This window comes from Melanotaenia boesemani, chromosome 15 (genome assembly GCF_017639745.1).
Source record: "Melanotaenia boesemani isolate fMelBoe1 chromosome 15, fMelBoe1.pri, whole genome shotgun sequence".
Lineage (NCBI taxonomy): Eukaryota > Metazoa > Chordata > Actinopteri > Atheriniformes > Melanotaeniidae > Melanotaenia > Melanotaenia boesemani.
Window position 1 is genome coordinate 12,854,498 of NC_055696.1, and position 23,569 is coordinate 12,878,066.

The following is a 23,569-nucleotide window of genomic DNA, read 5'->3' on the forward strand; positions in this document are numbered from 1 at the left end:
TAAATGCGTTTTACTCAAAGCCCAGAGGACTCCCGTCTACTGTGAAAACTGCCAGTTAAACAGTGGTTTTATTTGATGTATTCTGGCCAGTTGTGACATGTTGTGGTTGTGTAAGGAAGTTACAAACTTTAAACTTATTCAATTTGCCTGACATTTAATGTCTATAGCTGTGCTGTATCAGGAGGTTTGTGCGCATTGAACTGTCCAAGGTGCTTAACTGGAGCGGAGCAGCTCTGTCTCCCATGTACAGAAGTGTGAATTTTTCTGTTATTAGCTAAGTAAAGAGAGAAAACATGTCTCTTGTTGAATAGAAGCTAAACAGTAAAGCATCATCAAATAGCCTACATAAACGCCAGTTCTCTCGTTCTTTCCCTCTTTTTCCCCTTCGGGTCTTGACTGGGAATTTTAGCAGAGGTCCCATTGTGGAGTATCGGTCTCTACTTTATGTCCTTGGTATGTCCGTATCATAGGCTAATTTAGAGTGGCCTGACAGATTATATCATAAACCTTTATCACACACATGTCAGCTTTAAAAATAATCAGGCCCATCCTGATTTTTCCAGGCCTACCCATTCGCCACGCTCTTGCTCCGTTGCTGACTTGTACACATTAGAATATACTTTCAAAAGAAAAGTAAACCGTTAAACCTAAGATTTTTAGGGCTGTGGAGAAGTATTATAGTATTGGGGTGTTGGTTTATTGGGTAGTTGATTGTTTTTTTTGTTTTTTTTTTTCAGATATTAGATTCAAATAAGTGTTTTGTAAAAATGTGTTTTCAGCAGCTTACAAGCCTAACATGTCTGTCACTCAGTTATCAACATTAAAATCACCAAATCACCTCAACTATTGACTTAGTTCAGGCATTTAAAACCCTTGTTCTATTTCATTTCTATTTTTTGCACCTTTTGGACAATCATTTAGCAGAGAAGCAGTCAAGCATATCTAATTGTTATTGTTATAATTGTGTTTTGTGTGACTATTTACTTCAGTTTTGACCAACATTTATTACGGTCTTCCATTATTTTGATGTTTTATGTCTTTTGGTTTTGGTGTTTTGCATCTTTCCTGACATGCTTTTCACATTACACATGTGTAGTTAGTTAATTTGTGTACAACCTTAATGACAAAACATGTAAATACAAATAGACTGCAATGACGTGACAATCTTATAAACCAATATTTAATTAATAATAGCATTAGAAAACATCACATGTTCAAAGCAAGTAATTTAACTTTTTTGTAAAAACTCATTTTGAATTTAATGACAGTATTCTGTAATTCCTCAGCAGTTTGTAGCAGTAGTTTTCTTTTTTGGTTCAGATTTATGAACTTCTGCCCATCTTTGCCTCTGTAAGTCTCTCCTTTTATTCCCAGTCATGTTTACTGCTGCCTTTTAAGCACATTAGATCCAACATGTTTTTCCAGCTGTTTCATTTTAATACCACTTTCTTCTTTTGACCTTTTGTTGCCCTTGTCTCAACTTTTTGTGCTGCTATCAAATTCAAGATGAGCTGATATTTTTCATAAAATAGTAAAATGTCTAACTTTCAACAATTTACATATTTTTTGTTTATTGTTTGTTGAAATAAAATAGTTTTGCATTTTTTTTGAAAATCATTGCATTCTGTTTTTCATTTACTTTTCACACAGTGTCCAAGATATTTCAGAGTTGGGGTTGCACATTATTGTGTGTATATGATGTCTTCTGAAGTCACACACTTAGATGATTGAGCTGCCGTTTGTCTTAATCAGGACAAAATAAATTAAAATCGTCCTCTTTCACTCTTTATCCTGTTTATTTTTTGTTCCAGGCAAGTGGTGGTCGTGGTGGACATGGAGATATTACAATCTGCAGAACAAACTGGAGGGAAGATTGGAAATCCAATTCCATATAATTCAGACGGTATTAACTTTTAAAATGTTCATGGATAGACAGTGAAACAGTAGAATGAGCTTCTGTCGGTTTCTTATGATACGTGGTCACTTGCAGGAAAGCTGTCATCTCCACAGAAGGTATCATCTTCCACCTCTGAACAAACATCCTCTTCATCTGCTGCACTACCTGGACCCTCTCATAGGAACAACACCTGTGAGTGTCCATTAAAGACTTTGTATAATTTCATGTTTCTGTAATGACTTGTGTCTTTTACCTGTTTTTATTTACCAGAACAAAGCCCACAGTGTCTCTGATACAGTGCTTGATTTATCAACTTTTTAAAAATATTGTTTAATTAAAATGTTTAACATGTCCATCAGGACCAAAATCTCACACCATAAAAACAGTTTCTTCCCCTCTGCAACCGGCCTCATCAACATGGCCCGGGACCCCCCTGTGACTCTGACACAGTACATGTTATATTAACGTTACTTTAATGCTGCTACAAGCTGAGCGTCGCACATCTTCAGTTCAGAATGTACCTATATTTATATTGCATTTATTTGCACAGCTCATTTTTTATTATTATTGTAATTTTCCTATTTAGTGGCTTATTTAATTTTTATTAATATTAAAAAAAAATTCTTGTGGACACCAAAACAAATTCCTCGTATGTAAACCTCCTTGGCAATAAACCTGATTCTGATGTAGAAGATTGTTAGTGTAAGAAGAGTTTAAAACAGGGCTACTCAATTCGGTCCTACGAGGGCCGCAATCCAGCAGGTTTTCCATGTATCCCTGCACCAACACACCTGAGTCAAATTAATGAGTCATTGTGTAGAACCTGATTGGCTGTTAGAGCCACCTAATTTGACTCAGGTGTGTTGGTGCAGGGATACATGGAAAACCTGCTGGATTGTGGCCCTCGTAGGACCGAATTGAGTAGCCCTGGTTTAAAACATTCATATGAAATATGTTTTATGATCATTTACTCATAAAGACTTGGTGTGTTTAGGAAGTGGGTAACTACGTCATGGCTCCTTACATTCAGTAAAGTAGTAGAAGTCATTTTTGCAAACCGATATTTTTGTGTTTAAAAGGTGGTACAGTTACAATAAACACTTGAAGACATCAAACAAAACTAAACAGATGTGTCATCAGTTCAGTCAAAAATAATAACTATCCTAATTATCTGAGAGTTGATTATTAAAAGCACAGTGATGCAGTGACATGTCGTCCAATCATGTTGTTGTAGTGACAAGCCTGTCTCCTGGGAGGCGGACATATGCACAACCCTGATGATAAACCCACAAATACAGGCAATGGGAAAGGCTTTAATTGGCTTGTTTTTAATGGGTGTTAAAACGAGAGTGCTGGGCAACGATTAAAATTTTTAATCATGATTAATTGCATGAAATGTTGCAATTAATCGTGATTAATCACATTGTTACACGCAAAATGTCCTTTTCCTTTAAAAGAAGGCCCACTGCTGTGTGAATGCAATCATACAGAAAGAACTTGTGAACTGGAGTACATAAAAAGGAGCTAATCATAATGATAAACAAAGAATATTCCAGGAAAGTAATATTTAAAATAATATGGAGTTAATGAATAATTTTTAAATAATTATCGGCTTTTTGAAACATTTTTTCTTTTGTTCCAAGTTGAGCTAAGTAATAAGTTTACATTCCCTAATCTTCCCAACAGAGGGAGCCATACACTCTTGGAGCTGTCAAAGGGTTTGCAGTCTTCTCACTAGATTTTCTCGCAAATATTGTCGTTTTCCAGCCATGATTAAGGAGTAACACACACTGTGTTGTTTATTCCCAACCTCTCTTACCAGACCACATTTTAATCAGCAGTATGGAGCAGAAAATACATCCTGGTTTTCATTCCTCTAATGCTTGTAAGACTTTAGTGTTCAAAGGCTGTTGTCAGAGTGTGGGTGAAGGACCAGAGGAAACAGGATCATGAGACACAGGAAATAATTAATGAATGGAAGTCTGCAGTTTCTTCATCTCAAGTGTAATTTTTGTCGTGTCATTTAAACCACTTTTTGTTGCCTACTGGTTACTGCAGGATACCATCACTCATCATGTCCACTCTTTTGCCACCAACCAGTTCAGGACATCCAAATAATGCCTGGTTTCCTATCACATGTCTGCTGCCGTGGCTCATGTCTGATGTCTCTTGTGTTGTTGGATCTTGTCCTATTAGCTCAGCCTTTGTTTCACTCATTTGTTTTATAGCATCAGCTCCTGTCAGCATTGACATTGATTTTGTTATGTGGCAGAAACATGCCCAGTAGCCCTCCACAGCTGAAGATGGTATGCATGTGGGTGGATAATGAGTGCTTGCTATATTATGTGTTTGTGCATGTGTAGGTGTGTGTATATATGTGCGTGTTGTGACTGAGGGAGCGTGTGTGGGCTGATGGATCCTCCAGTTCATGGCTTTATGAATATTGTGTTGAGGACTGATTCCCCCTTTAGTGTTGCACAGATGGAGGGGGGAGGGTGAATGTTGACCATTTTGACATAGCAAAAGTGAAGCTTTGACTTTAGTAGTTCATCAGACTTTCTTAGTTACATCCTTTTGATCCAGGTTGCCTAGGAGATCCCACCAGATACAGAAAATATGCTGCTTATTTAAAAAAATGTCTCGTCTTTTTTTGTTCTGTTTTTATTCTACTGAATGTAGCTAATGGTTTCATTAATCTTCCAATATTTTTGGAAATTGCATGTTGAACTTGTCAATGATAAGATTGCTGAATGTCACAAACCCAAGTGTTTCCAATAGCCCCTGGGCAGTGTAAAGACTGGAGAGACTACAGTTTTATTCAAGGGTCTGAGTTCAAGCTTCTGTAAAGACTTCACAGTCTGGAAGCAAAACACTGAGTCCCATTTGGTTAACTTGGCTTACAGCCTCTTTCACTTGCATCTCTTATATGTTGCTTAGCTCCTCCCAGCAGGAATAAGTTGAAGAAATCACAGAAAATCCTGTTCAAAGTTGCTGTAATGAGGTGTTTGGTGTCGTACTGCTGCATAAGTGATCATACAGACAGACTCTGTCTGAGACAGTAAGATCATTTGAAGGCTGAGACAGAAGTTAGTGTACGCTGATGGCAGCAGTGCATTTACATTTTTCTGTAGGCGAAATAATTCTATCTTGAAGCAAAAAAAAAAAACATTTGCTAGCTTTATGAGTAAATTTCATCCTGATGTATGTTTTTCAAATTCATCATTTTATGTGAAAGTGAAATATCACAGTTTACTTTACCGGCTGCTATTTACTAACACCAGTGAATAAATGTTTATCACTGAAAAACAGTAGACATGAAAAAGACTTGTAATTTTACACATTTGGTTGTGATGTAGAAAATAGATCTTTGCTGGTAAAGCCTATCTGTACAATTTAGTTAATCTTATATTGTTTCGGATATTTTTTTAGTCAACATGCACAAACAGGAAATACCTGCAGTCCCTTGCTTTTGCTACTGTATCTCTCTCTGACGTCCTTTCTTTTCAAGAAATAATTTCTAAAGTTCTGCTCATTAAATGTTGTTTAAGCTCAGTCGTTTGCAAGTGACTCCATATTCCGTCAATTCATAAGCTACAATATTAATATTCGGAAATGTTTTTAAGAAGTCTCCCTGCAGTAGGTGTAAAGTCAGAGGTCATGAAAAGCACACTTCTACATTTCCATGTAAATATTCATCAGCAGCTATCACTTTCAATGGATCCCCTTCAAACCGTTAAGCAGATGGTATTTAAATTCTAAAAAGAGATCTGCACTTGCTGAGGTATAGGTAAAAAAATTCATTATTCATCACCACCTATTCTATGCAGGCTTCTTTTTTCTCACACTTGCTTTCTTTTACAAATGCACTTGTATGAACTTCTTTATTGCTTTTTTCTGTCTTCTTTCTACATTGTTCTCACCATGGACTCATATCATATCCAGCGCAAGCTGTTAGATACGTTATTTGCATACATATCAGATGCCTGCACTGATCTTAATCATAATAAAGAGGATTCTTGATAAAGACCTCCTCCCCCCTCCATGCCAGCACCTGTCAACTCACCTTCTCCTCTTTCGCTACCAGCTCCGTCTTTCTACCACTCCGTCCTGATAGCGTGTGTATGAATATTAATGCTAATTACTTCTCACCTGAAAATAGCTCCTCAATCTGTGATTTTCCCCAAGCAATTTACTCATTAGACACACACTCAGATGCACACATCCACAAAAAAGGGCGCCATAACGTTGAGTGTTTGCTGTGCTCGAGAACAGGAGCTTAAATCAGGGGTGGGGTCTGTGTGGAGTTGAATAATTTCATTCCTGACAGCAGTTCATCCCCCAAAAAGCTGTTGCTGAATAATAGCAGATCATTTATGCCAAAACATGGCATTGCACAAAAAGTATGTTGACAACAACTAAGTGTTTTTCCTGAATCATCCCAAAGGGGCTAATGCTGCTTTGTTGTGGGAGGTGAGATTACACCATACGAGTCTGTGGGCTGGACCAAACTGTCTTATTGTATTTCATTTGCATACGAAGAGAAAAACAAAACAAAACAAGTTGTTTTAGAAACAAAGAAAAGTTATCCTTAATAATAGTTATTCTAATTTGTTTGTGTAAGATCATTTAATTTGATTATACTTGACTACTCAAGAAAGGAATTTAAAGATTCTTTTTTTGGTTTTCAGCAAGGATGGCATGTTGAATCACTCAGCTGAACAATATTACATTAGGATAACAGATTGGTTTATGTTACTACATATTGTACAAGTTTTCAGTTTCTCACCTTCACTCACTATTTCTGCTTGACTTGACAGTAATATAAAAATCACACAAATGTAACTAAGACTAGTGTTGTTAATGTCTGATTCTTATACTGCCTACAATTATTCACTCCTGTGACTGAAAGGCACAGAAATTATGAGATTAATAATTAATGAGCTGTCATGCCCAGAGAGGAAAAGAGTTGTATTAATTGGCCCAAACTGATGTTAGCAGAGGACTGAGTCACTCTATGGAGAGATTTTAACTTTCTCAGGCATTTTATCATTTTGGCAGCAGCTCACATGATCAGTCAGTCGTACAACCACTGATATTTTTGATATGAATATTTTATCAGGCTGCATAAGGTTGTAATACTTAATAAAGAGGAGGTACGGGCCCCATCACTCACATATTTGGAGTGATGTGTCTTATAACGTGCAGTTTTTATGCAGTCACTGGGGAATAAAATATGCTTTTTTTTTTTCTTTTTTTTTTAAATAAAATACACATAATTGATGCAGACTTTAAAGCAAAGAGGAATTCTGTGGCCCGTAGTGTCCATCACAATTTCTCAGAGCATAAGATAATGTTACATGACTATCTCAAACTCAAACACAATCAATCAACAGTGAATTAAAACTAATTAAACCAGCAAACAGTCATATTTAAATAGTTTAAACCAGGATATTGATGGCATTTTATGCAGCTTTGCTTTTTAATTATCAGTCTCCAGAATGGTGGCAATATCTGTCAACGACTTATTACATTTTCTTTTCTTTAGCACCACTGAAGTATCATGTCTTTTGTTAGAATACTTGGTTACTGTTTTTTGGGTCCCAGCAGCCTTTTCTGCCTCTCGAGGAGCTGGAAGAAATTTAACTGCAACAGCACTGATGAAGACATCGCCCATGAAGACATCGCCCATGAAGACATCGCCCATGAAGACATCGCCCATGAAGGCTTCGCCCATGAAGACATCGCCCATGAAGACATCGCCCATGAAGGCTTCGCCCATGAAGGCTTCGCCTATGAAGGCTGCCGGCAGTTCTCTAGTTTCTTCAGCAAAAGTGATTCCTATTGCTTCTCTTAACCCCTACCAGAGCAAGTAAGTGTATGGGTCACTCTGTCCCTGTTTTCTCAGTTTTATTCTATCTGCCATTCAAATTCTGTTAAGGATAGTTATACATGATTGAACCTGATTTTCATTTATTATTTATTTTCTTAACAAACTGTGTATACCTTGATCATTTCACTTTCAGATTTTTTCCCCCCTCTCCTGCTCAGTCATCAGCTAAACTATTTTCTCTGATGTTGTGACTCTAGTTCATTTTTGCTGCCATCTCTGGATAGCACTTTGGGGCATGTTTGAAAATGTGTGCATGAGTAAGTGCTTTTCTGAACGAATGTGTGTGCATGTAAGTCAGCCCATTTGCATGGAAATGAAATGACCGATCTTGCTTCAGAAATGGACACTTTTAAGGCAGGTACTGCTGGGTCTTTATGGTCTGCTGCTGAGGTTTTGATTCTGTTATTTGGCCCGGTGGGGATTTGGCCAACCTTGTCCCCCCCCACACTTCCATCCTTCTTACAGTTTCTCCTCCAGGGTACATTTTTACTGCCCCCCCCCCCCCCCCCCTCATGTTTCTTATTTGATTATAATAATAATAAAATAAATGAATAAATAAATAAAACAACAGCACCAAACATCAGTTGTACTAACTGTCTAGATTAGAGTAAATGTACACTGTCAACTCGTCTTGTTTGGTCTCTGATAACGTAGCTGTGTTTGAAATCAGAAGCTGTAAAGATAACTGTGCCTCTAGGTGTTGTAATAAACTGATGACTGTTCCAACTTTGAAGTTATGGAGTTCCCACAGTGAGTAAAACAGATGACTTCAGCAGCTGTGGTTTTTCTATGAAAGTTTAGGTGAATAGAGAAGTGCAGCTCTGAATTTGTTCCTCAGTAAGTAACACAGTGTCATATAGGGATGCATCGCATGGCACTTCGCATGGCTTTCCCATCCAGTTCTGCTTGTGTAAAATAACATCATTGAGCACACTGTAATTGGCTTTTGACTACCATAAACCTTGGAGTAGCAGTAGTCTTATCCATACTCAGCAGGAAATGGGGATCAATCAGGGCCAGCAGCTGCTCGCATGATGGGAGATTTAATTGCGAGCAAAGTTATTGTATGAGCATCCTCAGTTGCACAATTATCATTTCAGTAATAAAGCTCACTGCTGCCTGAAGAGCCAAGCTTGGCTGGCTGTTGTTAAAAACAGAACAAGAAGCATATTTTAATGCAACCAGGAGTTGGGAGATGTACAACACCTAGTTCTTGCTTTGAAGAGAAAGATGGGTTGGGTTCTTTTTTTTTTTCTTTTATGAAACTTTACAAAAAGACAAAAAAAAAAGTGAAAAAGTTATCCAGCTTTTCTTTGGGAATTGTTCTTTTCTGCAGTTTTTTCACAGTGGTTGCTGATGTGAGTTGAGTTGGCATGCTCATTATATAAAAAAAAGCTTTGTGTCTGTTTGTGTTGGCTTTTGAATTGTGACACCTGGAGCTATTTTTAACTCAGTCTTAGAAAAGTTTCCATTAACATTTTTAACTTGGTTTATGTTCGGAGTTAAATGTCCTGTCTTCATTCACACACTCTATTGAAATAAATAAAAACACAACAACATCATATATCCATATCATCATATTAATAATTCAGTTTTGGGATGTTTTTCTTACAAATTCACTTGTGCCATATTTGTTATTAACATCTTTTGTTTACAGCGCTCATTTACCATTACAAATGTGTCTGTATTGTTTATACCCAGATGGACTATCAGAGCCAGAGTCACCAACAAATCCAATGTCCGTAACTGGAGTAACTCTAGAGGAGAGGGAAAGCTCTTCTCCTTTGAGATAGTGGATGAGAGTGTGAGTAGAGGCGTCATATTTGTCTGTTACATCTCATCATACTGTATGTCACACTTGAATGTCTTTTTTTTTTGGCTTTATTCATGAAATGTACTGGTCAACAGGGTGAAATCAAGATTACTGCCTTCAACAACGAAGTGGACAAGTTTTTCTCTCTAGTGGAGCAAGGCAAGGTGAGCTGATATCACTAATCCAAAACCATCCATATTCAGAGATAAGTGCCTCTTGGAAATCTTTGACAAAAATGAAGTTATAAATGTGTTGAGGATTGGCCAGGATGCAGTGCAGAAAACAAGGTTATCACCATTTATTTAGCAAACCTGTCTAAAAACAAGGTCATTACTTCGAACTACTTCCAAAATAAGCTTGAGTTTGCATCTTGTATGCACATAGCTCCTCAAATGTATTGGTCAGATGGTGCCTTTTCAAGCAATTTTGCAAAATCATTTCATGCCTGCAGGATTTCTAGCCAATAATTTAGCTAAATGCAAGTATTAGAAAATAAAATGACAGGCAATTATTGAGCAATTTTTATGATGTATGAGGAATATGTTTGTGACATTAGTATTTGAGAAGATATAAGGCTGGGAATACATTGCTAACTTTAGTCAAAGAAAACTTTTAGTGTGACATTTTAATGATATTTTGCTGTTTTCAAAGTGTCTTGTTATCACTATTGTGGCAGAAATAGCTGCCAGTCTGTTTATAATAAAGGATGCATATACAGAGTTCCCTTTCTTGCATTTCAGGCGACAGGGCTCAAAGAGTTAGTTTGAATTCTTTGAAGTGGGGTTGATTGCAGTATCCATCTGTAGTCTGTGTATTACTTACAGTAAATTGCAGTGAGCACAATGCGGGCACAAAATGGAGACAGGAGTATGCATTTAGATGCTTAGCAATGTACTGTTGTGAACAGGGTCAAAAAGACCCTTTTATGTTAGTTTAAATGTTGACAGGAGGATTTATTTTTATGTTTGTGGCATATTTATTGTTAATGTAGACCCAAAAGGACAAGTTCAGTGCAGAAAACATTATTTATTGCTGTGATATCCTATAAATTTTATAAAAAGGATAAAATTGAAAATGAATGATCTTGCAAAATGTTCCCCAAAGAACAATGTTAGCAGAATCTTTCTCATAAATTTGTGCAGTTCCAGTATCCTCCATGCAGAGGATGACTGAATATGATGTATGAGGTACCAAGACAAAAGCAGAAGATTTGAATGGTATTTCTATAGGGAGGCCTGTATTTTTAATACAATAAAACTGACCACTTATATCATAAAGATAATTAAAACCATCGACAGTAACAGTGTAGTAAAATTTTTAAGTAGTTCATATTTGGCAATATGGCCGTTGTGGGACCACCCTGCCCTTCTTTGTGCAAATGTTGAACAGAGAGGCAGAGAGCGCTGCAACAATCTTCACCTTTTGTTGTATGCTGTATTTAGCTCTCTAAGCTACCTTTACAAAAGACATAATGTTATCCTTTAAAACATACAGTAGGCGCTGGTCTGGAGCTGCTTCGATTTTTAGAATGGATCCAAGCTAATGCATAAAAACATTCAGCCCATGGCAATTATTTTTTTCATGATACTAAAGGTAATTTTTTGCCGACCCTGCTCACACCAGTTAATTGCTTTGCTTCTGTGTTTGTACTCCTGCCTGAACTGGTTGCTGACATAATTCTGCTATAAAATACTGATTAGTGCCTCATATTATCTAACTAGACAGACACCCCAGCCCCTTAGTACATCTTTAAAGTTTAAAAGATGTAAAGTAGCCTGTATAGTGATAGATCTGCAGGGCATAAAAATATCTTTAAATATATGAAGCTAATGGTAACTTTGTTACAAATATGTCCATAACTACATTTTTGTTGTACTTCATGTCATCCCTTCCTGTAAAGTTCAAAGGGAAAAAATTACAATGACCGGTAAATTCTTTTTCATACCAAAGCACTAGCTCCTTTAAGAAATTTGGCAGCAGTATTTGTCATCATCTGAGGATCATCTATTAGTCCTTAGTTCATGACCTTGTGTCATCAAATATCTGCTTTTATTGACCTTTAGTAAGAAATGCAATGCTTGCCAGGTTAATAATAGGTATATATATATACATGAATATGTTGCCATGAATAAAGATATACACTGTAAAATTCTTGCAAAAATAACATGGAAATAATGAGCATTCACAAATGCTTATGATTTTTTTTATAAGTTCACACAAGGACAAAGAGTAAATTCTGCCTTTAAAGGCATCTGTACAAGAGCCTTTAACTGGTACTGATTTAGTACCATCTCAGTTTCAACTGAGTTTAGCTTATACCAGACAGCAACTTTAAAACTCTGTTGAATGACCAGAGAATCCTCGTTGTAACAACAGTGGGAATAACAGCTATGTAGACTACAACAGTCTGAATACCCCCTGCTTCAATCTTCACTACAGAGCATGTACAAACTACTTAAGTGGCCATAAAAGTATAAAAGGCCTGATCTAGAACCTGAATTTGTTATGTCCCTTCTGGGCTACTGTTGTAGCATGCCACATTAAGAGGGAGACGGGGAAATTCCTGGGATTCCTTGTTTTAAGTTAATAACAAATTTTATTTCCATGTAATACTACACATAACTGTGATTTTTACTGATCATATCTCAGTGATAATATATTACTTTTCTGTCAATCGATTATTTTAATTCTTACATGCTGCAACTTTTAGAGAAAAGGGATTAAAGTGAGAAATCCTTTGTGACATGTAGATATATGATCATAGAAGACTAGAGTAAGCAACATATGACATCAGCTGAAAAGTAATAAAATCACAAACTACTTTTTAGAAGAAGCTCTTAGTCAGTGTGTTAAAATGAGCGATGCTTTGTCTTAACACCCATAACGGTGTTTGCATGTTTATTATTACAGATGGGTAGAAGATTTGTTAAAGCTCATGCACAACTTAATCTAGCCTGTAATATTTAACAACTACTTAAAAACTCAATTACATCATTGTGATAGTCAGACTAGCTGAGGCTTCAGCCGTTTGCAGTGAAATCAAACACAGACCCAGAACCAATTTGTACCCTTTCACCTCCAAAGGTAAATAAAGAAATTAATCTGTCTTCCCTTCGTGATCTGAGTATTGACACAACAGTGGGATGGCATGGCTGGCTCTGTGCAGCCACACTACCTCTTGCAAAAGTTTCTGTCTCTGTGTGATAAATCAGAAAGGGAGGAAGGAGGACAGGAAGGAAGGAAAGACAGGAAAGATTCAGAGAGAAAAAGCCAGAGGCACAGAGAGAGGGTGGATATTGGAGCCCTGGGAGAGTAAATGTAGAAGTGTGCCTTGTAGATTGAGTTTAAATTATGGTGTTAAGCAGACTCGCTCTCAAATGCTGCTTATTTTCTGGTGAATTAGAAAAGTGATGGGGCTGATAGGACACCATGTCTTACCTGGACCTTAAGGTTTTTCCATTCTTATTAGACATTTTGGCTCAATAGAAGCTGTTTGTAATGAAAATTTCCTTTGCAGGATCAATAAAATGATCACCAACTTAACCTGTTAAAGATGTTTCATATTAACACTAAATTACTTTTTTCATTGGGTCTAATTTGATCATGCCTGTACACTTCGATCACATGTTTGCTCTCTAGGTGTACTACATTTCAAAGGCGACATTGAAGGTGGCGAACAAACAGTACACCACGCTGAAGAATGACTACGAGATGACCCTCAACGCTCATTCATCTATTGTGCCATGTGATGACTGCCAGGGCATCCCCACTGTGCATTGTGACTTCGTGCCCATCGGAGAGCTGGAAAACTGGGACAAAGATGCCATCATCGGTAAGAGATGGGTTTATCAGTTAAAGTTAATATATGCTACCAGTGAGAAGTTTGGAAACACTTTCATACTGGATTTAATGGAAAAGTGGGTCCAAACCTTTGACTGGTACTGTATGTGTTTTACACAAGACAAAAGAGCTTAACTGTGAGTGAGCAAGTAGAGTGTCACTGCCAGGGATAACTGGGAAAACACTGAAGCTGGTGAGCTGGCTGCTTGCATTTTTGTGTCACTCCCAACAATGAGAATCATATCAGACAAGTTCAGTTTTGCAGTGAACACAAAGAGGCATTAATAATCTGTTCGTCCAGGCTGAAATGTGTCAGATGATCAGCTATCTGCAGTGAGTGTTCTGATAATTACATGACTCACTTCTCCAAACTTTGTGATCAGCCACTGACAAAAAGTGTTAACTGATTGAAGTGTGAGTCACTGAAAGTCAGAGGCAAATACCAGCAGCAGGCAGCAAGTGATGCACGAGTCCATTGAAAGGAAGAAAAGATGTTAACACCGGCCTGTCCAAGTGCTGTCAGGAAACTGCTTTGTACAGCTGTCTCAAAATATGTTGTAAGATAATGTTTCTTTCTATCCAGTGTCCTTTTCTTTCTTAAATTACTCCTATGTGTCTTTTAAGATATACGTCAGCTTTTGCAAGACCCCTCTTTAGCTGCATTCTGACCAACAGCTCCCAAAAACGTAAAGGCCCAGGGGCTGTTTTTCCAGGAATTAAAAATATTTAATTCCTGGGTATGTTGAGTGAACAGCAGTAGACTAAGCAGCAGGTATACTATTGCTTCAGGTCCTCCATTGTTGTTATATTTGTGTTGCATACATTGAGGTGGTAATCAAATGCAACTAAAAAATTAAAATTATAAGAGTCAAGCTGAGCTGAAGAGGTATTAGCAGGAAAAAGACTTTACTCATTTATATTAACACTCTATTATGGTTATTCTATTTCATGTAATTGAAATATGTCTAACTGAATAGGCACTGAAATAAATTGGGGATGTAGTTGTTTTTTATTTATTTATTTGTTTTATTTTTATTAGAATTAAATGGGTTTAATAAATCAGTGTTGATACTCATCCCTTGAATCAAACACAGGTGATTAAAAGCTGTGAGTACAGAGTTACAAAGAAAAAAATCTACTAGCACTTTTCAGTCAGTTAAGGACCTTACAAGGAACTTACAAAAATACATTATGAGAGGGTCAGAATCAAGGTTAATTCCAGCAAACTGTAAAGAAGAGAGATAAAGAGAGTAATGCTCATTCCACTATTTTTATAAAGGTTAGCCATGGTGGCTGCCCTCTGCGTGTGACAGGGAGGGTTTATCACCATGATGGGTACATTGGGATGGTTCACAAGAAGAACTGGATTGAAATTAGTGACTCAGCTTTGTGTTCAGACTTTTACTTTCTTTGTTTAAAATTATTCTTGGTCTGTAAAAAAAAGAGGGTGAGAAGTACACATTACATCTTAGAATTGGTTTAGATTATTTTCCCACATACCTACAGAATATAACCAGCATGGTGCTAAATAAATGCAGAATCTCTTCATGTCTCAACCCAAACTTAACATTGATCTTAAATAAGTCCTTAACCCTTTCTCTGATCTGCTTTCCACACAGTTTCCTCATTCAAAGATGTTTTCGCTATGTGTTATGTTTCACTTTCCAACAAGAAAACATACTAAATTATGACATGAAATGTTTTATGTTTGAACACCACATTATTACACAAGGACAAGACAGAAATCAAATTGTAAAACAAAGCTTATTTTATATAATGTGATGGGGATGTATGTTGTAATCAAGTAATTAATTGCATATTGGTCTACGACAAGAAGAAGATACTAAAATATAACATTTTAACAAGAAAAATATATGATTAGACAATTACACTTTTCACATTGTAGCATAAGAAGGTCTGTTTTTCTTTTCCTGGGATGGCAGCTATACATGTCTATAATTGGTGATTCACAGTGTTGTAACAAAATTTTCTGCGAATCATTTTTGCATCTACAGGAGTCGCCTCCTTCTGGCCATTAGAAAATTGCAGATTTAAGGCACTTTTAACACTCACTTTCTTTTTGAAAGTGGAAAATATATCCATCTTTTCACACAATCTTATGACTCTGACTTGTGATGTTTGCATGTAGGTTTATATTCTGAGCAGTAATTAGCATGATTACTAATGCTAATGATTACTAATGCTAATTACTAGCAATGTGGGCCAGCAGAGCTGTACAGCATACTGTACAGCTCAGAGATACACTGAGCAGCGTAGCTGGAAGAATTTGTTTGTGTTGGTCGCAGAGGGACAGTGGTACATGTCATGTGTGTTATCTTTAACTTTCTCTATCCCCACTCCCCCATACTCTACTTCTTTGTTAAATAAGGGATTATAACATGGTAATGAGAACTGTCAACCTGTTCCTGTGGTGATAATGGAGTTCATAGGTGAATGACATCATTTCAATCATAATGGAATTATGAAGGGCTGAGAGAGCATTGACAAAGAGCAGAGGAGGGACGAGGGATGGATGGGAGAGTTTAGAAAAAGGTTAACAGGAGAATTAAGTTGGGAAAGTGACTGATTTGCAAAGTCATTTTAATGATTCTGTCCACTCATTGTATTTTATGCTTGGAGACTAGTCCAGACACCATGATACCACTGACAGAAAATTAACCAACATAAACGTGTAGAGCCTTTAAATAGGCTGATAAACAATTCTGCCAAGATGCTTTTTTCCCTTCTTTTTCATTTTTATCTTGCACATCCACAAAAAGAGACAAAATAAAAATCCATACACCTGACTTGCACCGCAATTACATGATTATAAAATGGCACACGTCCAGCAGGCTTTAGCAGTGGGAAAATAAAATGTGGAAGAAAGAGAAAATAGCTTTGTTTATATTAATCTAAATATTTTGACAAAACAGCTTTGGAATTTTTTCATGAGTAATAAAACCAATACACCTGTTAGGTCATAAGAACTAATAGCAAATGTAATTGATTCTTTATCAAAGTAAACTCCACAGGGTTTCTGATACAGCTCTGTGTATGTGGCTGCTTTTCTCTTGTTTCCAGTTAATTAAAAATAGTTCTAACTCTATTTTATTTGGGAACAAAAGCACAACAAAAACATTAATGCACTTCATTCTGTATTTTAATTCTTTATTTTCAGTAACCTTCTGACATTCCTATTTGTTGCATGTTAAGCTCATTGTGAAATAATTTTGCTTTTATTGATGTAGTTTTTAATTTGCATTAAAGAGACAACGCTCCATCTTAAGAGCTCTGCGGTGGCAGCTCAACAGTAAAGTAATCCAGAAAGAAGTATTACGGCCTTGAACATAACAGGAGGCATGAATGAGATATGAGTGTGTTTGTTGTGGTTTGGAATAAAGGCCTGGGAGTTAGTCAGCCTGTTGTGATATTTCTGTCATCCTGCTGTTTCGTGATTATATCAGTTTTCATCTGTGTTTTATCTTTACTCCTTATGATGTAATAAAACTTCACATTATGTAAAATATAAGCATCAATGCATATTTACAGTTTCACTGTTAGAAAATTACCAGTGGTGTCTTTTTTCGTGTGCCATATTGTAGACGTATTTGTTATCATTATCTACAGAAGGAGATCTGTAATGATTTTCTCTGTAGATGTGATTGGAGTGTGCAAGAGTGCAGAGGATGTATCGCGTATCACCACAAAGAGCAGCAGAGAAGTCTCCAAGAGAGCCCTCAACCTAATAGACACAACTGGCAAAGAGGTGACAATCACGCTGTGGGGAGAGGAGGTAAGAACTCTAATCTCACTCTCTGACTCACTGTCTGTATCCAGGGGTGTATTTGTGGTTTAACACAGGAACACGATGAGTGAGGTGTAATTAATCCAGTATTTTTTTATGTGCGGTATTCATGCGTGTGTGTGTGTGTATGCATTCATGATAGTGTCTCTCTGGGTGCCTATGCATACAGAATACTTTGATTTGGTTTTCTAGGCTGTAAAATTTGGATTGTTTAAATTACTACCATGACCTTCGGTACTGCCTTGGACCAGAGACTCTGATTTGAGACAGGAAGCTAAATAACTCTCGAATGGGCATGAAACGGCACTATTCTTCTGTAAGCTCATTTGATCTGCAAGAGCTAATCCTTCCTCTTTGCAACAGCCTGAAAATGACTTTCAAATTAATTTGTAGGTTGTCTAATTATGAAAGCAAACTATTGAACATATTACTTTCTGATGTCTCCAAGCTACAGACACAGACTGGAAATGTCAGAGACAATACTACAACTGCTCTGCAGCTGTCTCATATCCTCTCTCCAAAATTACCATCTTTGATTTCTTGTTCTTTCTTCAGGCTGAGAAGTTTGATGGTTCTGGGCAGCCAGTTGTTGCTATCAAAGGAGCTCGCTTGTCTGATTTTGGAGGCAGATCTCTCTCTGCTTTGTTCAGTTCAACAATCATGGTCAACCCAGACATACCAGAGGCCTTCAGACTGAGGGCTTGGTGAGTCACTGTGATGGACAGCTATATACCAACAATCACGCACACACACACGCACACACACACACACACACAAATAATCACAATCTGAACTATCCACAAATTGCTCTTTTGCTGACAGTTCCTCACAGACTCAGCACAAGACATGGTATGTGAAAACAGACCAACAGTTCCTCATGCTACCAGATTGTTGCTGCTGTACTGTCCATATGAAATAATATATAAATGCTAAACATAGAGCTTTCTCACATATGCATGCACACACTAATCTGCAAACCTAGTGGAACGCCCTGTCATGTCAGGAAACTGGTGGTATGTGCTACCTGAATCTCAGCAGGATTCTATACTGGGTCAGATGGAGGGAAAAACAGAACACGTCATTTTATTTCTGGATTGCAGCTCTGAGCTGTTAGTGCCTGTCAGGAGTGTCCAAAGTCAGTCCTCAAGTGCTGCAGTCCTGCAGGTTTTTAATGTTTCCCTGATCCAACACACTTGTTTCAAATTAAATGGATCCAACAGCCTATGAAGGTCTGCACAATGACTTATTAATTTAAGTCATTTGTGTTGGAGCAGGGAAACATTGATTGTGGCCCTAGAGGACCAGAGTTGGACACCCCTGCTGTATGTGTTTAAAAACATGTTAAACCGCATCAGACTGGATTAACGTGTCCTGTGGTGGGATTTGATATTATGAGTCATTCATTCATTAAGGCCTCTGCTGCAGTTTAAATGTATTTATCTCTGTGTGTTTGTGCATAACAATGCTGAATGTAAATGATTGTCCATGTGTTTAACTTGAAAGCATTTCCCAGGCAGAAAACTCCATCAACCAGCACTCTGTTTCAAACTGTCAATACAGTATATAAAAAAGTGCATTTGTTGGTCACTGGGGAATGTTGGATTTATGCTTTCAGCCACTTATGTCTTGTTTATTAATTTTGCTTATTGCCTCACAAACGGTGCTTTGGTCACTTTAGCGGATGTGTTCTGCTATAAAGAACGAGGTCAGTCTCTATTGTTCCAGCTTGGTTTTAGCTCTTAATTTTGATTCAATACATCATCTCATCCTGATATTCAAAGGGCTAAATAAGTTTAAAAAAAGAAATGGAAACAGCAGCCTGTTTCCTTTCATCTCCTCCTCTGTTCTTTATTCTTTAGTCCATGACTCCCCCCCATTTGGTTCTCTTTCTTGTGTACAACGTGAAGTTACTCAAGGAGCAGATCAAATGTTAGCACTTCTTTTCAACATTTACTGGTGTGCTTTGAAAAGACAAAGAATACCCGTTTGATTTGAGTTCCTGTGGTGATGTGGTGCTATGTGAGGTTGTTTGGACAAGACGTTGTTTGCATAAATGAAAGAAACTGATGAATCTGGAAGATGCTTTGATTAGATTGCTCAGCTAGAATACAGAGTAGAAATCGCACTGAAGCATTAAGATTTTAGAGAGAATATTAAAAAGGTAGATTAAATGAATAGGAGTCTATAGAAGAAAAGGGAGATGGACAGGTTTTCTACGGAGGAGCTTTAATGTATGTAAATATAAAAAGCCGATTGATCTAGGAATGCATTTTATGTACATTGGTGTCAGATCAGATATGTTTTAAAATAATGGATCTGATGGCTGCAAATCAGTTAGGGGAATAAGGGAGTTTTCAGTCATGGTTGAGATGGGTTCTATAGAAAATAATTGAGACAGTGCAGTAATTAATTCACTGCAGTATTTCCCTCGCAAGAAAAACAAGTCTATGCAACATACATTTAAACACATACACCTTGTCTGGCTTTCTGTTACACATTGGACTTTCACAGATGACCAGTGTTTATGTTGCACCACATGAAGTCTAATCACCTCGATACCCAGAGGCCATTACTTGTTTTCCCTTGCACACTCAACAAATCCTCCTTGTTGAACTGTAAATAATTTATAACCTTTCACTTGTACATGTGTTTGTTTTGCTTTATGAGTCTGTTTGCTTACACATTTAACTGTCCATGTTGTGTATCATCATGTCCTCCACTATAGGTATGACAAAGAAGGTCATGCTGTTGACAGTCAGTCACTGACAGAGACCAGGTCAACCAGCAGTGGATCAAAGATGAACTGGAAAACACTGAGCGACATAAAGGATGAAAACATGGGCCATGGAGAGAAGGTGATGTCCACACACATTATAGTATATCAGGGATAGAGTTGACTAGCTATAAAGTATGCCGAGTGCCATTTGCTTCTGCATATTTGCATGTTTTTTGGAAAACAGAAGCTTGGGAGGTTCCAGAAAATTCCTGGTCTGCCGTGATTGGTCAGGTACAGCGGGATGTGCAGCTCCCACCTACCATTTACAAATATGCTTATGTTTTTGTTTGTATTTATGGTCATGAGGGACAGACATTAAGAATCCAGAAAATTGTTTAATTGGACTTTATAATTTTTAATACTTTTCCAGGAAATAAAAAAATCAAAACAACTTTTTGAACTGTAATAAAAGATGCTTATTGCATCTGCACTGGCATTCAAATGAGGAAGAAAAGTGTCTCTCTTAATTTGAAAGAATATGTTTGATGAAACTACAGAAACATAAACGGCTAAAAAGGGAACAAGAAGATTACCCCCCCCCCCCGTCCTCCCTTTGTCTTTACTTTATCTCCTTACTTATGTATGTTGTACATGGTTTGGCTGCACATCACTTTAGGCATTTAATTCAGTGTAATGTCTAATAAAGAACAAAATGTGGGAAACACTGTGTGAATCACAACCAGATGTTTTATTTGTTTAAAATACTTTTAAAAAGTAAAAACTACTTTATTAGCATTTTATTGCCTATGACTTAAATGGTCATTTATTTAGTGAGGGATCTAGTGTAGGACAGATGGAAATTAAACCATGAGGCTTGTCGCAGTTTTTTCTGATCCGTTTCTATATTAAAACCTTTGCTGGAAGCACGTTGATATGACTCAGAGTCTCTCTTGCCCAGGCAGTTGGCTGCCGTTTGAAGAGAAATGGAAGCTCTGCACAGATTATCTAATAACATCATAGCTTTCACAAATCAGAGTTTAATGATATAAAATCATTTCAGTGTGGTATGGCAAGTACCAAAAACATTTCCATAGAATCAAGGAGCTAAAGCTTTATTGTAATGCACCAGAGTTTGCAAATCCATCATTTTGATGAACTTTGACATCAAGAGCATAATTCGTATTTAGTTGATCTCTTTACCTTACATGCTCTTATGTTTTTTTCTTGTGCTTTAGCAGTCTAACAGCATTGTCGAATTTAGCTTATTTACCTTTGCATAAAGGATTATCAACTCCAAAACCTCAAAAATCTGTTTAGAATTTGCTTCAGATGAAATTAGCATTCAGAAATGCCATTTATTCTCTTGAATTATGTTTTTTTATTTTTGGTTTGATATTTTTGATTTTATTCAGCCACAAATTACAGAGCAATAATGTGTTTGTTGCTGAAGGCTTTATGGTGAAAAAACCGGTGAGAAAACTGTCAATGTTCTCTATAAACAAACATGCAGTGGTTTTTAAATCTGCCTGCTGCTGCGTCTCATTTGATCTTAAGCCGTTAGACAAACACAAATCCACAGTCAGTCTTCCATTCAGTGTAAAGAGCAGCTCAAAACTGCAGCTTGTAATGCCTCTCACTTCATCTGTGGGAGAGGAATGATGATACTCCTGCATTGGCTGTGCTGTTGGGCTGCTAATGGCGAAGCGTGCAAGAAGACTTAAACTGCCATTTTAGGAAGTGTTGTTGCACAGAATTATCACACTTTCAACCAGAAGTAGAGTGCATGTAAGTAGTATGTGCCACTCCTTATAATTTCCCATCTAAGTAATTTGGTTTGTCTCTTCTTCATTCTTTACATTTAATTGGAAGCAGCTCGCGGATAGCTTCACGATCAATGACGTTTCTAATGAAAATTTTCTAATTATGTGGTGGAGAAAGCCTATAGGGCATAACATTACCAGAAGGAAATCAGCTTGGATGAGCAATGTGGGAGAATTATACTTGACTACAAAAACCAGATGCTACTTAAAGTTCATGTGAATTACAAACCTATATTGAGGGATGGGGAAAAATACTTGTCTTTTCTTTTCTTCTTCTTCTTTCTCTCTCTCTCTGCTTCATTTACCCCCAACTGTTTTTATAATTGAATGGAAAGAGAAGGTTGTCTATCATGTACTTTGAGGCTGCATCTCAGAGTAATGATACCCAAATCTTTATAGCTTAGTTTGGAGGAATCTAATTCAGCATTCGGTCCCCATCGTTTTGTGCGGCTAACTCTGTATGTGTATCTGTGTGTTTGTGTGTGTTGTGGTTTTGGGACAAGCATTAAAGTTGGCATGTGCAGCCACGTCAATTATGTGAAGTGGATTTTCACTTGGTTGCCCTTCCACACACAAATTTTAATTGCGTTTAGGTGCCAGAAGGTGACAGGGATTTGGTGTGATAAGAATGAAAACTGTTTTCAGAATTCTGTGTGTATGTGTGTGTGAATCTTTAGGTAAGTGTGCACACATAGTATTGTGGTTATTTATTTATTTATTTATTGTCTGTTTATGTGTTCATTGTTAGTCATTCTGCTCTTGTGAGTTTTCCTCAGTGTGGTTAAGGTTAAGACTTTGCCCCAAGGCATCTGTGTACATACTGGAATACAGAGGGGGAGGGAAGAAATTAAAACACAGTGAAGAGAAGGGAGATGATGTGAAAATGCAGAAGGATTTATTTAGTTCAGTCCAGCTTTGACAAAATCACTCTGGTCCAGATCCTGCTGACCTCTAATCTCACGTTGACTGTAGCATCTGCCATCATCAGGAACCCTCAACAGGCCTCCTTTTCTGCCACATCCACCTTCCTATCGTCTCCTACACCCATCACTTTCCCACCTCTCCAGCCTTCCAGCATTGCAATCTGCCAGAGTCTGCAAAATGTGATGAGGCAGGCACGCGGACAGAAACATGGTAGTTGAGTGTCGAGAGAGAGAGAGGGCTGTAGCTGAAGGGAGAAATTCTCCTAATTAAAAAAAAAGCTTCTTACTAAGTGTTTCAGAAGGGTTCTTGCTGTGTGGCATGGGTACAGGGTAGATGGATGGGTGGACAGATTATGAGGCTTTGAGTCATTGTTAGCCAGTGGGGGAAAAAGTGTCAGAGGGCTCAAAGTGTGACTGACAGTTTGTGTAGAGGTCGTGGGGACATAGGGAGCATCAGCCTCCTCACAAGGAGTGCAAGAAACACAGAGACCTTTTCACATTCATTGCTCTTGCTAAATGGTTTACAGAAACTGTGTTATAATGAACAGAACTGCTCATTTGACGTGTGATATTGGCCGACATCCTCGAAAAAGACTCTTTGAGAGACTCATTTAGGCCAACTGAATGAGTCTGGCCCAGTGCTCGCATGTAGCTGTTCTTTAGTGTGCATTTTACACCATGTCATTTTAAGTTCTGGCTCTAATTCCAACATCTTGTTTAGAGTCTGTTTTCCTGGTAGAAGAATTGCCTTCGGGTGAATAAAGGAGACCACTTTTCCGTGGATTTTCACATATGCATGTGTATCACTTTCATCGTTTTGTGCTTAAATGTGTGTATGCTTGTATGTAGGTGCATACAAGTGTTT

General features: G+C 37.5%; 1 protein-coding gene across 4 annotated transcripts in view; it reads left to right on the top strand.

The window, feature by feature from the left end:
• LOC121654473 (replication protein A 70 kDa DNA-binding subunit-like) overlaps positions 1 to 23,569 on the top strand; it is a 52,297-nt gene that overhangs the window by 2,599 nt on the left and 26,129 nt on the right. The window contains exons 5-14 of one of the 4 annotated variants that reach the window (XM_042008635.1): positions 1,812 to 1,903; positions 1,991 to 2,089; positions 7,502 to 7,577; positions 7,638 to 7,766; positions 9,489 to 9,591; positions 9,696 to 9,764; positions 13,240 to 13,432; positions 17,097 to 17,233; positions 17,801 to 17,949; positions 19,971 to 20,100. In XM_042008635.1, the coding sequence (XP_041864569.1) occupies positions 1,812 to 1,903; positions 1,991 to 2,089; positions 7,502 to 7,577; positions 7,638 to 7,766; positions 9,489 to 9,591; positions 9,696 to 9,764; positions 13,240 to 13,432; positions 17,097 to 17,233; positions 17,801 to 17,949; positions 19,971 to 20,100 (1,177 nt within the window). Of the gene's footprint in view, positions 1 to 1,811; positions 1,904 to 1,990; positions 2,090 to 7,501; positions 7,767 to 9,488; positions 9,592 to 9,695; positions 9,765 to 13,239; positions 13,433 to 17,096; positions 17,234 to 17,800; positions 17,950 to 19,970; positions 20,101 to 23,569 lie in introns of all 4 variants that reach the window. The other 3 variants (XM_042008636.1, XM_042008633.1, XM_042008634.1) reach the window with 3 other exon arrangements.